Consider the following 16623-nt stretch of genomic DNA (forward strand, 5'->3'; position numbering starts at 1 on the left):
TTCGAAGAACAGGCTAACTCTCTTGTTAGAGGCTAATGAAGCTGGTGAATTTAAGCTGAAGAAAATGCTCATTTACCATTTTGAAAAATCCTAGGGCTTTCAAGAATTATGCTAAGTCTACTCTGCCTGTGTTCTATAAATGGAACAAAGCCTGGATAACAGCACTTCTATTTACAGCATCGTTTACTGACTATTTTAAGCCCACTGTTGAGACCTACTGCTCAGAAAAAAATATTTCTTTCAAAATGTTACTGCTCATTGACGATGCACCCAGTCACCCAAGAACTCTGATGGAGATGTACAAGGAAATTAATGCTGTTTTCATGCCTATAAACACAACATTCACTCCTCAGCCCATGGATCCAAGGAGTAATTTTGACTTTCAAGTCTTACTATTTAAGAAATACATTTCATAGGTTATCACTGCCACAGATGGTTATTCCTATGATGGATCTGAGCAAAGTAAATTGAAAACCTTCTGGAAGGGATTCACCATTTGTAAATACTATAATGAACATTCATGATTCATGGAAGAAAGTCAAAATACCAATGTTAACAGGAGTTGAGAAGAAGTTGATTTTAATCCTCATGGATGACTTTGAGCAGTTCAAGACTTCAGTGGAGGAAGTAACTACAGATGTGGTGGAAATAGCAAGAGATCTGGAAGTACAAGCTTGGGATGTGACCAAATTCCTGCAATCTCATGATAAAACTTGAATGGATGAGGAGTTGCTTCTTATGGATGAGCAAAAGAAAATGATTTTTTGAGGTAGGATCCAGTCCTGGGGAAGATGCTGTGAACATTGTTGACGTGACAACAAATGATTTAGAATGTTACAAAAACTTAGTTGATAAAGCAGTGGTAGGCTTTGTGAGGATTGACTCCAATTTTGAAAGAAGTTCTACTGTGAGTAAAATTGTATCACACAGCATCGCATGCACAGAAAAATTTTTTGTGAAAGGAAGAGTCAACCAATGAGACCAACTTCATTGTTGTCTTATTTTGAGAAATTGCCACATCTACCTCAGCTTTCAGCCACCACCACTCTGATCATTCAACAGCCATCAACATTGAGGCAAGACCCTCCACCAGCAAAAAGATTGTGCTGCAGGCTCCGATGATCATTAGCAGTTTTTAGCAATAAAGTATTTTTAAATTTAGGGTATGTACATCATTATTCAGACATAATGCCATTGCATACTTCTAGAATATAATCTACAAATAACTATAAAAATTATTTCACAAAAAAAATCCATGTGACTTGCTTTATTGTGATACTTCCATTATTGTGATCCTTGGAACTGAACTCGACGTATCTCTAGGTATGCCTGTATACCTATATACATATACACATGTACACATAGACACTGTGGAATGAGTGTAACATAATAGCTATTCACATATATATGTATATCCAATGGAAAGATAACTATGCTAATTTCACTATACATACATGAATTTAGGAAATGAAAAACAATAATATTCTAATATGTGAATGTTTAAAAATTTTATGGAATAATCTATATTTTCACTAATGAGCTCTAAATATCCACATAATTTGTTATTAACAATTAGATGCTAGTAATGCAAAAGTGCCCAAAACATCTTTGCAGGTGTTTGGCCATCAATCTAAATTTAGGAGTAGTTCTGTCTCTAGGATCAATATCCAGGTCATCTTTAAGACCTCCTACTACTTAACCTCTTTAATGATGCTTGTTAAAACTTTATTCCTCGTCCATTGCCTTTTCATATCCACATGTCTTCAAGACTGGAGTATGAAAAATTTCTCAACTTCCTGCCATCAAGCTCTTTTCCCTCTACTTTGTTCTATCACCTGTCAGTTAAACCAGTTTTCTCTTCATCCCTTTAGCATATTATACTCATGCTTTGATTCATTTCACCCTAACCAGAACATCTCTCCTCTCCTGCCACCTGCAAATCTTCAAGGTCAGGCTCACTCCTAACCTGTCTGGAATTAGTTCTCCCTTAACTCCTATAGCACTCCCTGATGGTCAGTGCTACTCAAATAAGCACTTCATTAGAAAAGATAGGAATGAAATAGAGACCAAGTTTTGTTTTGTTTTATTATTTTTGTCTCCACAGCACCCAGGAGAGTTCTGGTCACATGGTAGATTTTAGACATGTAATTGATTAATTTACAACAGGGAAAATAAATTATATAAAGTGAATTTTCGCTGAAGAGCACCACAACTTCTACACTTTTGCTTTAGTTTTAAGATTATGTTCATTAAATGAGGAATACAAATGAATTACATAGTTTAAGCATTTAAATTGTCAGTTCTAATAGTCATACCATTTTGCTATTTTAGCTGGTTTGCACGAATACAAATTCAGCTTTTAAATATCTAAACTTCAGGTAGTGTTTTGAAGATTAAATATTAAAAATACCAAATGATAAGCAAAGCTCTATCACGTAACATCAGGTGTCCCCTGTCTTTCCTGTGTCGTATGTTTTTTTTTTCCTCTCCTTACTGGATCTTTCTCATTAGCATACAAGCATGCTGTAATTTTTCTGCATTTATATCTTTCTAATAGTTTTCTTGATCACACATCTTCCACTAGCTACTGCAAAACACCTCAGTGGAGTTCTGTTCCAACACTTCTCAAACTCCAGATACATATAAGTTATCTTGGAATCTTGTTAAAATTTAAATTCTTATTCAGAAGTTATATGCTTTCTGCTTTAACAGATTCTCCCAAAACTTAGTGGCTTAAAGCAGCAAATATTTATTTGGACACAGTCGTGCTGAGGAACCTCTGGCTCAGGATCTTCCCCATAGCTGCAGTCAAGATGTTCGCTTCAACTGCATTCGTCTCTAGACTTGACCTGGGGAGGATCTGCTCCAAGCTCCCTCCCTTGGCTTTTGTCAGGCCTCATGACTTTGCTTGCTATTGGCCATTGCTAGGTGGGCCTCTCCATAGGGCAGCTCGCAGCCAAGTGGCCAAGGGAAGGACATGGTGGGTGGGAGGGACGACACAAGGAGAAGGGCAAGCAAGACAGAGCCAAAAATCTTTCTGTAACCTAATCTCAAAAGTAAAATCTCGTCACTTTTTTCCATATTCTGTACATTAGAAGACAGTTACTAGGTCCAGCCCACACTCAAAGGGAGGGGATTACACGGGATATAAATACAAGAAAGTGGGAGTCATTGGAGGTGCTAGCTTAGAGCCTACATGCCACAGTGCAGGGTGGGCTCTGAAATTCTGCATTTCTATCAAAATCCAAGGTGATGCCAATGCTCCTTCACAGAGATTCTCACTTTCAAAAGCAAGGATCTACACTTCTGCCTCCAATTCCTTTCGTCATGTAATCATCTATGGATCACACTGTCTCTGATTAGGCTTTGTCACCCTCCACACCACTGAAACTGCCCTTGTTGAAGTTACCAATGACTTCCACATTACTAAATCCAACGTTTTAAAAACTTGATCACTCTTTCTGAAAGTCTTTCTTTACTTGGCTTCTGGAACACCAGATTTACATTTCTTCTCAGTCTCTTCTGCTAGTACCTATCTCCCTGACTATAAATGTTAATGTGTCCCACAGTCCAGTCCTTGCACCTCTTCTTTAGTAGCTGCAGTTAACTCCTATTTGGTCTCATCAAGGCTAACAGCTTTAAGTTCTAGATATATGCTAACCACTCTCAAATTTATGTAGACTTTTCCCCTAAAGTCCTAACGTGTTTATCAAGTGATTAAAAAACACCTCTAGTTGGATATCTAATAGTAATGTCAAACTTAGTGTATCTAAAACAGAACTGTTTTTCCCCCCACGCCCCACCCTAGGACCCCCTTAGCGATCTTGCTCTTCTCAAACATGTTTACAAACCCAGTAAACAGTACCACTCTTCAATCAGTTGTTGAAGGGAAAAGGCTGGAAATGATCCTTGAGTCTCCTCTTACTCTCATTTGTAACAGTCATTAAGTTTTACCAGTTGTACCCCTTAAATATCACTTGAATCCCCCCTCATGCTCTATCCCACTGTCACCACCCACAGTCCAGACCATTATTCACTATTATACCGATTTCTGCCTCTATTTACTAGTTGATTGCAGCTTCCAACCTCTAGCCCAAGTGATCTTACTCAACTAGAGTGTTTTCCACATTCATGGTTTCCTTTACCCTATAGGATAAAGTTTATATTCTTTAATGTTGTTTATAAAACCATATGTAATATGGTACCTGACTCCCTCTTCCATCCTTGTACTCTGTGCTTCAGCAATACGGGGACTGGGCTATGGCGTAATACTTCTGTGTGACTCTAAATCTTCATGAAGTCATTTCCCTGCCTGGAACTCTCCTCCTTTCCTTCTTTGCCTGGCTAGCTTTCACTTAATTCACATTTCAGCTTAAACATGACTTTTTGCTGGAGGCAGTCTTTGACCTCTTGATTAGGTTTGGGGCACCTACAGTATAGTCCATAGCAGTATGTACTTCCCTGGTTTAACTGTCAATATATTTTGTAGCAATCATTTAATTACTTTTTCTCCCACTAACCTATAAGCTTTGGGAAGGCCAGACACACAGAGGTAGATCCAGGTATTGAAGCCAAAAGCATACAATTTGAGGGACATTCTTTAGAATAAAAATACAAAAATTTTAGACACATACCCTTAGATACAAAAGTGAATATTCATTTATAACAAGAAATCACAACAAAGTATAAACTTGAGAAGACTGACAAATAGAAAAATATATGACAAATATAAAAATATATCATGAACACGCTATCAGGGTCCCTTCCTAGAAGCCCAAAGCTTAAGCTTCCTTAAATTCCTAGTAAATCTACATCTGCACCCCAGTCTTTTTCAAAGCTCTATTTCTAGTACCAAGAGCAGTGCTCAACACCCAACAGGTCCTCAATAAATATTTTTGAATGAGTATATATTTGAGTTATTTTAAGTTATATTTTCATGCATGTAAAATTCAACAAGTTTTTCCTAAATTGGATTCCTAAAAAATATTTTATATATTACTAAATTGTTCTTATGATTATTATTTTTAATTATTTGGTGTGGTCATATTTCAGATGACAAATAATGTACATTACTAATTATATTTGTTAGCATATCATTGAGCTTTATGCAAAATGTCTGCTGTATCTCCTTATTAATTAGAATAAAACTCTTGATTTGCATCAAAAATATGCAGAATGATCTGTTTGTGTATATATATTAATGTTTGTGTGTGTCTGTGTTTTTATAGATCATATAATATTAAAACTTCAAGATTAGTTTTATGATTTTTTTTAGATAAAATCCTTTGAGGGGAAGCCATCTATTTTCTGTTTTTTTTATAATATACTTTTGTAAACATTTATCTCAGGAATAGTAAAGATGACGGTATTTTACATAACTTAAAAAACAGAAAAAATATTTACTATGATTTTATCCGCATGGTATTACTTGAATCAAGACAATATCATAGCTTAAATTTAAAAGATAAGCAATTTTGCTTAAATCTTTAGAGGTTAATTTGTTAATATAAAAGTAAGTTTAGTTAAGTTCCATTTATAATAAGACTATAAATTTGCTGAGGAGTTGCTGTGTTCATATCAAGATTGTGTGTGTGCGTGTGTGTGTGTGCAGCCCTCTGATCAATGTGCACTTTTTCCCCCATTTTCATAAATACATCATGAAAAAAGGATGAGGTTTCCGCCTTAATTGCTTGTGCCTTTTATTCACATTCCTCTCTCAGCCAGAATTGTGAAAAGAGTGTTAGTAAAAGGCTGCACAATAGAGCTTTTCATTAGGCCTCAGCAAGGCACACAAAAGAAGGCTTTTGGAAAGAGTGAATGCATGAGTTTAATTTGCAGGTGGAGAGTAGATAAAAGGTGCTGACGCCTCTATTATTCTCTTACTTAGGTGACCCTTACCCTGTTCAGCTGATCCCAACTACCATGGCAGCTGCTGCCGCAGCAACACCGGGCTTAGGCCCACTCCAACTGCAGGTAAGTCAGGAAACAATACAGAGGAGACAAAGGTTAAGTAAATATGGAAAACAGCGATTATTGTGTTAAAGCAAAATAAAACTGACTAGTGATATTTGTCGCACACTTTGTTGTTTTAAAATTTATTTGTGCTGATCCTCAACCAAAAGTTGAGATGTTGATTCTTTTAATTTTTAGTTCTGTTTTCTGTACTTGAGAGAGCTTATTGTAGTTTTGTTATTGCCTGATATGATTTAAAAAAGTGAGCTGTAGTTTTACTTTGATTAGTATGTGCCATAATTTTGTCACACGATGGTCTCCATCAAGAGAAGAAGAACAAAAAAACCTGCAAAAGATATTGAAACATACACTTGTGGGCCAAGGCTACTTAACAAAAAATGCCTTTAAAATTGTTCAAGATACCTTGTATTGCTGAAGCACTTTGTAAGTCTCTTTGTTCTCCTGCTAATGTCAGCTCAGTTGGTCAACCAAGAAAAAATAGACCAAATAAGTGATGCCTAAATGAGCTCAACTTTATCTCAGACATCCCAATTAAGACCTTTATAGCCCTACAGAATGTGTACATATTCCCATATAGGAATGTCAATGATAACTTTACCAGATGTCCAAGTGATTTTAGAAATTTTGTCTCTGAGGTTGAAAAGAGAATCAATAAAATTATAGCGAAGGTCACTTTCATTAACTATTTAAATTTTTGAGTCAGCATTCCATAAAATAGTTCATAGTTTCTGTTGTTATAGACCTTCTAATTATGTAATTAATAGGAATAGAAGATCATCTAGTAATAGGATTAATCTCCTCTTATGAGAATTTTTGTATGTTCTTTAGCCCGAAAGACACAGTATGCCTGTGAAGCTAGATATAAAGCAGTTGCGCTTAATAAAATTAAATTGTATACATGAAAGCGCATTATCACAATAGATGATCTTAGTCTGTAAGGAAAATATAGATTTATATTGTAGCGTCAAGACACAGATACATCTGGTCTGCACATGGGTTTGTCAGAAGACCTGGTGGGTTTCCGAAAGGCCAGTTGAGTTTCACAGGAGGAACTACCAGTGTGAAAGCTGAGACATACTGTGTTCTACAGAGGTTAATCACATTCATTTCTATTCTACCTTGTCTACGAAAAGCTGCACTGTGACTGTCTGTTTCTTTGAGCTGGAAATACCTTGGGCAGTGTTAGAGCCATGGGGACAATAAAAGTAACATAACATTTGTTATCCTTTGAAATGATGTCTGGGGAATAACTATAACATGGAAAAGTGATTATCATAGGTAAAATTAAAAAGCATAATGGAATTAAAGGAAAGAGAGAAGAATATCCAGCAATAGATTTGAACATGGGAATAGGAGTTTTAGAGATTTAGGATGTCAGTTTTCAAAGCAAGTTAGACATTCTCCTTTCACCACTGGATGAGGAGTGAGAGGAAGTGAGGGCAGTTGTAAGCAACTGCTATGTTTTGTTGCAGGACTTTAACAGAAAGCGGCTGTGTTAAGGAACAATCTAAACTTCTCTTCCTGTAGAGATAATATGATAATATTTGATACAAGTTAAGTTTTATTTCAATTCTTATGTTATCAGATTCTCTTAAGATTTCAAAATGTTAAAAAATAATTTTCTTTTATCACTGAATGAGAAAAACTTTAGACACCAAACATTTTCTCTTATTTTAACTATAATTTGATGTGTACATGGGATAAAGTTCCTTTTATGTTAAGTGGTATTATACCCATGAAAATTCATGAGTTTTAGTTAGGGTCTTCTCAAATAATCAACACTGTAGTATAACAAGAAAATTAATAATCCAAAACTTTTTCCATGGAAAGTCATCAGCTATTATTAAAACACATTCACCTGAACACACAAACACACATATTTTTGCATTGGGAAAAAAACAAGTTATTCAGATGCAAACACATTTCAAAAGCATGCCATGGCAGAGAATCTGACTTTTCTTTGAAGCAGACTGATGCTCACTTTGGCTAGGGTACCTACACTACCTCACTTTTCTACTTGTTCCTAACGCAATATTCACAGACCCCTGACCTTTACTTTAGCCTTCCCCAGAACTGCAAAGGATACTTGTTACTCTTCCTCCTCCAGCTTTAAATTAACATCCAAATTCTTTCCTTCTCCACAAATCTGATGGGATCGGTCAGAGGAAGCTAACTCTTAATACAATGCCTAGTCAGAAGTCTTACCATAAGCCTTACCCCAAATTCACCCCAATCTTGTAAACCTCAAAGTAAAAACTTTGAGAAGTTTTAGCCTAGTAAAGTATAATGCATAAGCCAGTTTTAATGTTCTCCACTCTGCTTTTCATTATACTCTGTTAAATCTCTATTTTCCATCTCATAATAATACCTTGAGTAGACTCCATTGCTTTCTGATCCTTTCAGTTACTAAGATTCAGTCCTGCTGGAAACTCTAATTTTATATCCAGTTTACATCTCACTTCTTCCCCTTCTGTCATTAGACAAGAATCTCAGCTCTGGAAACCAGAAGTGAGGAAGGCTGCAGATTACTCTTTTGCTTCTTCAACTTCAACTTAGTACCTGTGCAGATGTGTGTTGTGGAAGGCATGTCTGCTGCTGAGGTACCTTGGAGATGGTGTGTGTATAGTTTTCTTGGTATTGAACAGCCTTTCGTGGTCTGCTAAGAGAAGGGTGGCCAGGTCTGTTGATCTATGCTTCCAACTCTCTTTTTCGTTTGTGACATCACCACCCTTGGCCAGCTGCTGTCCAGGTAGCAAGATGCCTGCCTTCATTCATCCTCAGTGCTCCTCCACGGAGAACCCTGGGATCCTCCATGGAGGTCCTCTTCTGTGCCCTCTGAGAGCTGTGGCAGTAGCACATCACAGTCCTGGTCTCAACCTGCAGCAAACCCCTGACCCTTCTCCACCAACCCACCCCAGCTTTAGAAAACTCCAGAAGAAAAAACAGGCCCTCCTGTGTCTTTAATTCTGTATACCCCCAAGCTATATACTGTCAAGTTCTCTTAAGAACATCCTTATCATACTGCTACTGGGTTAGGCTTTAGGTTTTTAATTCAACAACTAGTTGAGGAACAATATGAAGGTTTCTCCTTTTTTCTGGCTTCTCCTGTTTTTATGAATTCTGCCTCTTCACTTAGGTAGGTAGAGAAAAGCACTAAGAACCAAGTTCTTCTATAAAGCTGTAAACCCAATTCTCTCTCTCCTAACCTTTCTCACCAGACATCAGCTCATACATACTGTGGGGTGGGGGGATTGGGTTGGGAGGCTGAGAACAAGGTCAGACACAGCATGAGTTTTGAGTGAAGTAAGGACAGGTTTTAGTAAAGGAAGATGGTGGTATAGATGTTGTCTAGTACCAGCTAACAGTTGTTGGTATCTTTCTTTAGAATCATTGAAGAATTTGTTGTTGTTGGCTTGTTTGCTTATTTGTATTGTTTTCTGTTGTTGTTTAATGTGTTTTTGTTTAAGTATGGAGTGATAAGCTCAGAGTTTCACTTCATAGGACAACAGTAAGAAAGATGGATTGAGGTAACAGCAGGAAGACCAGTTGGGGGAACAACTGAAGTAGCCTTGGCAAAGAAAAAGTGATGATCTGAATTAATCTTCATTCAATGGTAGTGGGAATAGTGTGGAAGGGATATATATTTTATACAGAAATAGGATGCTGTTTCCTTTCCTTGGGTTCAAACATAATAATTTTAACTCCTGTAAAATGCCATAACAACTGATGTCACTAGCTACTGGCAGCCATGGTTAATGAAATGCTTTCTTAAGCTAGGTTCTCTGGTAAGCATTTTACAAGGGTATCTCATTTACTTCTTATTGCAACACTTTGTATTATGTATGAATATCTCCACTGAGAAAGAAGAAAGCTGGGTCACAGAGTCCAAAATCCATGATCTTTAAACGATTATATTTGCTTCTCCAAGTACAGGAGAGTTTATTTTAAACTTTGGAGACATTGCCCCTCTTAACATTTGCTAACTCAGTAACCAGCTAATCACATTATAACAATAATGCTGATTAATTGGCACTAATACAAATACTCTGTGTGCTTTGCAATAATGAAAGGAGTAGCAGGATTCATAATGACAGCTGTCTCCTTCAGCCTCTGAATTTTCCATTTCATGCCTCTTTGCACAGATATATGTTTATTCAAGTACTTCTTTTTGAACACCTAGTTCTAATAAGGGACACTATAAATATATTCCTACTCACAGTTGACTTTGTTTACCTACCATTTGTGTTTTCCTTTGAAATAACCTTTTACATATAATTGTTCACACTTGGATAATATTATGATAAGCAAAACCAGAACTTTCATTAAAGAATGAATAGAGACAAGTACAATTATTTTTAAAGACAAGCAAAATGACATGCTTTAAATAAAACCACTGTTTATTACTTAACTATTATTTTATGTCCCTGGAGATCCTTACTATATAATAAAAATTACTTCATATAAAAAAAAACCCTTATTGTATATTTTTAGACACAGTTAAAATAACTTAAGCATTATCATACATTTATTTTTATTTTTTATGGAGAAAAATTGACTTAATATAGATTTTATGTACATAAATGATACAAATTAACATGTTGTGCCAAGACACCATTTCATTTATTTCCTTTATATAAATCTGTCTTTGCCTTTTAAATCTTTCTTGAGCTCCAAATTCACATTAGCCAACTGCTTATTGGCTATTAAGAGGAAATATATATCTGTTTACAAACATTATAAACTGAGCCCCAAATGAAACTCACCAGTAGTTGTCTATCATGCCCCCAGACTTGCTCATTCTTTGGTCTTACTCAGTGGCTCCATTTCATCTATTTCTCAACCGTGAAACATGAGAACCATCCTTAGCTCCTCTTCCTCCTTCTTTCTCTACATCTATTCATTCACTGGTAATTAATCCCTACTAAATATTAATACTTCAAGAATCCATCCATTTCTGTCCACCATAACTGTCACTCTTTTGGGTTGAGCTACTCTTACCACTTGCCTAATTCACCACAATAACACCTAAGCTGATTGGTCTTGATCTTGCCCCTGTCAATGCACTATCTACTATACGTTAGTCAGAATGATCTTTCAGATTTTAGAAAGTCTTGTCATGTCCTTTTGTGCAAGGACTTTAAATGACTCTCTGGTGTTTTGAAATTCTTTCTCACTCTGGATCTTTCCAAGTGGTGTTTCCTCTTTCTGGAACCCCATTACTACACCATCTTTTCTAAGCCAACTCCTACTTACCCCTAAGTTTCAGCTTAAAATATCACTTTTTTCAGGGAGTCTTCAGTAATATAAAGTCTGAATTAAAGTAGCTCCTGTGTGTTCCAAAAGCACATCATATTTCCCCCCTCACAGCACTTGTAGAATGTTTTAACACATTGATTGCCACAATAGAAAAAACATTTTTTCCTTGGGGGCCACGGTTTTATCATGAAAATAAAATAAAAAGTTCGAAAACAAAACGGTCCTTTCTAATGTAATGAAAAATGTGTTATTTTTTATTGTTTTCTCTGTGTGAGTTATATTCAATTTGAAAAACAGTTCTCACAGCTCCCAAGGTGAAGAGACGTGTGAGTTACATATGCTTCACAAGGCCCCTGGCTCAAAACTAGCATGAGTTAAATATAACTCACATGGTAGTTCTGAATCCTGCTTTCTGGCTTCTGTTAATACCAGATGGCAAAATTCATGAAGTCAGTCGCCCATCATCATTTGCATTTATTCCAGTGCTTGAAATATTTTATGGACTCTCTACATATGCATTAAATAAAAAGGTGAAGAATGAATCTTAACAGTACACTTTCAATAAATTAGGCATCTATTTTGCTGAAATAGCTATCTTGTCTTATAATATTGAAATTAACCTGAATATTAACAATTAGTTTTCTATATAAATTAATCTCCATCCTTTAAAAAGAGGCAATAGCAGAAATTCAAGTATCAAAGGGACCATTGGCTCATGGAAGAAAAAAATAGTTTGAATTCAGTTCAATAAGATAATGTTGAAATTTTATAATAAAAATCGTTTAATGAAATAAAAGAAACTTATGAAAACATTCTATGTGCCTAGGATCATGTTTGAGACCACAGTATTTACAAAAATTATTTTTATAACATATTTTCTCCGCACTACCTACTCAATTTGTTCCAGCTATATTGGGCTCTTTTTTGTCCCTTGACTTACCAAGGCATACTCCCATCTTAGAGTTTTGTACTAGCTGTTCCCTCTACCTGAAATGTTCTTCCCTCTTCCTGGAAGGCTAAGTCTCTCACTTCATTCAAGTGTTTGCTCTAATATCATCTCTCTGAGACCTACCCTAAGCAACCTATTTAAAATTTAAAAATGACCCTGCTAGAGACAGCACACTTCTTAGATCTCTTATTATGCTTTTTTCCCCTCAATATAGTCATATTCTTCAAACATGGTATATAACTTATTACATTCCTTATTTATTGGCTGTCTCTCAAATATACTGCCCCACCAGGACAGAGATTGTCACGTTTTTGTTGTTGTTCAATAATGTGTCTCAGGTACCCAGAAAAAAGCCCAGCAAATAACAGGTGCTTAATACATACTTGTAAAGACGCTATCACAGCTAATGACATAATGATTTTTAACAAGATAAAGCAGCATATGATTAATTTCTGGAGCAAACGATATCAATTAAATGGCCAGGGAACTTCATATATTTTTTCAGCCCCTATTGGAAGATTCTTAATGTATTAAGAAATCCCTAGTTTTCTCTCTCCTGCCCTTTCCTCCCTTTATCTTATAACCATGCGCCACTGCATAAACAATGTGTTTAGCACTTATTATCATTTATATAATTTCTTTAAAATCATTTTAATTTATGAAAAAAGATCAAACATTGCAATTTGATTATTCCTACATTATGTTAATGTATGTACAGACATAGATAAGAATAGGAACTTTTATTTGCCTCAGTATGACTCATCTTGCCAATATAACCCTCAAGTAAATTATTTATAAATAATGGAAGGATGTATTTATAAAAATAGTAGCTAGCCAATTAACAATTTGATATACTAAGTTTACCCTCTTCTCTTTCGTCCTCTCTTTCCTTCTTCTTTTACATTTCTCTTCCTCTTCTGACTACTCTTTTTCCCTTCTAAAAGCCAATGATGATTTTGATACTTATTTTCCTGATGTCTCTTTTTGAAGGAGGGGGATTCATTTATATAGAAAACTAATCTAGCTTCATTTCATATCAAAAAGTGAATATCACTACACAAAATAAAGTTACACTTTGAATTTTTAGACATTGGTGACTAGATAAAAATCAGCTACAGGAATCATCTGTTTCTAATTAATAAAATCAAATGATGGCAACAGTCCATCTGACATTTCTTGTATTCATGTTTGTTAATTTGCATTTTACTTAATGGCATCATGAATATTTGTAATACTAATAGTTATATTGTAATATACTATTTTTATTTTTTAGCCAGGCTTCTAAGATTTGAAATTAGAAGGAAATATTTATCCACTTATTTCTCACTTTATAAATACTGTACTTTGTCTCAGCCAAAAGATGGTTGCCACCTGTTCTACCTATAGGAAGCCAAAAATGTCAACTCCAACCAATGATTGATAGTGATAAGCAGAAGGAAAAAAGATTGAAATTTTTCTTGGATGGTCGTATTTTCCTCAAAATAAGCAAGTAGCATTCAATCATGAATTTTTATTGAATTAATTAAACTTTTAAAATAATTTTAGTACAACTATTTTTAAAATATATAACAATATTTTTGGTATGAAGGCTCAAAATTCCAAGGTGTTGTAAATGAAATCACATGGACTACAGCCCTAGTAACCAGTAACATCAGTAACACACATTATCTGGGATACAAAAAATGATAGATGGTGTGTGATCACATTAGAGAATGAATCATATAAAATATCAACTGAAATCAATCTTTTTTCATAGCTATCATAGGTACATGGAAGGCATATTAGAAATGGCTTAAGCTTCTGTCTGATAGAGAGTAACATCAAGGTAGATGTGGATAAAAAACTGAAGTTCATCTTTCTATCAAACTCCTGCCGGTCTCTGAAGAAGGTCAATAATTATGACAGGACACAGATAAATGCTTTATATTTCCCAGCACTGTGAGTGACTGAGCATGGCTTTATGTCTGTCCAAGAGAAACCCCTAGAAAAACAATAAAGAAGAAATAACCATATGGAAAAATCTAGATGTGAGGATTTCTATCTTGTTATTGAAGGAATTACTTACCAGGCTGAATACTTTTAAGTCTTCATGTTTACCTACCAATATACCATACTACTCAGCTTAACTTTTGGGTTGTAGTCATTTTCATACAGGATGAAAAATGATCAACTGCTCCTCATTTCCGTCACAACCCTGGTTTGCTGCTTGCTGTTGGACTTCTGTCTGCATGAGTGAGTTTTCTTGCAGGTTAAAAGACTGAATTCCCTCTTTTCCTCTCCCTTCAACCCTGAGCCTGCAGGGCAGACAGACAGAAGCACACATATGATTAATACAGCACAGCTGCAAGAGTGAGTCATTTGCATATGTATTAATAGAGGCAAAAAAACCCAACAACAATTAAATTATATACAGAGACATTCTGCATACTAAAGAACATATGCAAATAGGCCGGAAAAAGTACAGCCAACATTTTCTCTGACTTTTCCAAGCCCATATGGGCTAGAGTCAGAGCCCAGCAATTTTCAAGAATCTCCTTTAGGGAAGAACCTGTTAGGAGCTGCTTCCATAGTTGTTACCACCCCTAGGGGTCCTGGGAGGTGTTTGATATTTGGACAATGGAGACAGTACAGTGTCTTTTCATGCTGTATCTGTATTTCATTTGCTTTCAACAGCTTCGTGGTGTTTCATTACATGCTAACGGAAGCATCAGTACATGCATGCTTTTCGTCAGTGCCCCCTTTCATTGTGATGACCAATCAAATAAATGCTAAACTTTAAAATTATACGTGGAGTTCTGCTACTGCCTACCCTAAAGGAATATAAGTATTCGTCAGTGCCAGGGTTTCTGGTTATGAGTCCGTGCTCTTCCTCGATGGCGTCCTGTGTTCCCTTAATCAAAATATGTTTTAGGTGACTCTAAAATGTTTCCGGGCTAATTAGTGTACATAAAAGGATTGCTAGGCTCAAGGCCAACAGTAGCTATAATTCTAGGAACAATACCAGTTTATTGAAATTTTAAAAGTATACTTTTTTTAATCTTATCAAGAAAAACAGAACTATTCAATTTTCTAGTCTTGGCTATGCATAATAGAGAGCAACTAATATTCTTCAAGTTCACAGATTTTGTTTATCTTAGAAATTTGTTCTTCAGCCTATTGTTGGTTTAGTTCATCTTACTAGTATTCTTTAAGGTATTCAAGGAATGTTTTTACAGACATATTCAACCTTGGGAGTAAAATTTTACAAAACTAAAAGTTGTAACTTTAATAGGACCAATAAACCAAATGAAGATAGATGCCCCTTAAGAGGAACAAATACTGGGTATTTTTGTTGGTACCAGGAAACTGCTGAATATTATCCATGGATATTGTCCATTATTTTTATACTTAAGTCAAAACATGGAACTGAAACATGTAAATTGCATTACATACAACTGGGAACATAGGTGGAAGTCTTTATTAATTTATTTTATAAGTATTAAGTTATTATATACAGAGAAATCTAATTAATTATAGACAAAAATTATTATCTTAGGGGATAATTAGGGGGAAGATAGCATAAAGACTGAAGAAACATTTTTATTACGTTAAGGCATTGTCTTTAGGTTAGTAGAGACACTATTATTTAGTAAGGGGCAATATAACATAATGGTTAAGAGTATGATACCTGCAGCTATTTGTGCCTTAAATCATGATACTGTTACTTCCTAGCTCTGACTTTGGGCAAGTTACCTAGCTTCTGCATGCCTCAATTTTCTTGTTTGTAAAATGTGGGTATAAATGATATTTTATTGTGAGGATTAAATGAGATAATGCATGTTAAGTGCTTAGAGTAATAAAAGCATTGTCATTTATCAACTAATACGTGCTGGGCAAGAGCCATTGTTTGGCATTATTCACTGATTAATAAGTGTTATTAGTTGGTATTTAAACTAATTTTTATTGCCTAAAGGAAGTCTTGAAAAGTAGTGGATGGCAGACTTTTCATATGTGGGTTTACTTTGCAGAGGAGCGTATAAAGCAAGTCAATAAAATTAAGATAAAGTGTCTTATTTTTGAGAAAATAATTTTATTCCCCTGTGTGGTATAATATAAAGGCCCATCACAAGAATCTATAGGAGGCAGTGAGTTTACTTATCCAGAACCCAATCTGGGTAGTTACTTGGAGTGTCATGTTCCATATTTTGCTATTGTTCACTCAGTATTTCAATATTTATATCTGTAAAACAAGAGTAATGCCTCTAGTGAAGTCCTATTTTTCCATAGGTGTAATGCAAATGAATTGTTTCTATGTGTCACCTATATTCTAAATAAATGCTAAGTCTAAAATCATTTTTACGTAGGTACCTTTAATGTAATACACAGTTTTGTAATAAATAGCATCAAAATGCTTTCTTATATAGCCATTCAAAGCTTACTTCATTTAAGACAGTATTCTGCCCCTT

The 16623-nt window shown here is 35.3% G+C and overlaps 1 protein-coding gene across 1 annotated transcript in view; it reads left to right on the forward strand.

Moving 5' to 3' along the window:
* Positions 1–16623, forward strand: part of SOX5 (SRY-box transcription factor 5) — a 427434-nt gene that overhangs the window by 312313 nt on the left and 98498 nt on the right. The window contains exon 8 of the mRNA XM_045554202.1: positions 5888–5973. Within this exon, the coding sequence (XP_045410158.1) occupies positions 5888–5973 (86 nt within the window). The remainder of the gene's footprint in view (positions 1–5887; positions 5974–16623) is intronic.

Source organism: Lemur catta, chromosome 6 (genome assembly GCF_020740605.2).
Source record: "Lemur catta isolate mLemCat1 chromosome 6, mLemCat1.pri, whole genome shotgun sequence".
NCBI classification, from domain to species: Eukaryota; Metazoa; Chordata; class Mammalia; order Primates; family Lemuridae; genus Lemur; species Lemur catta.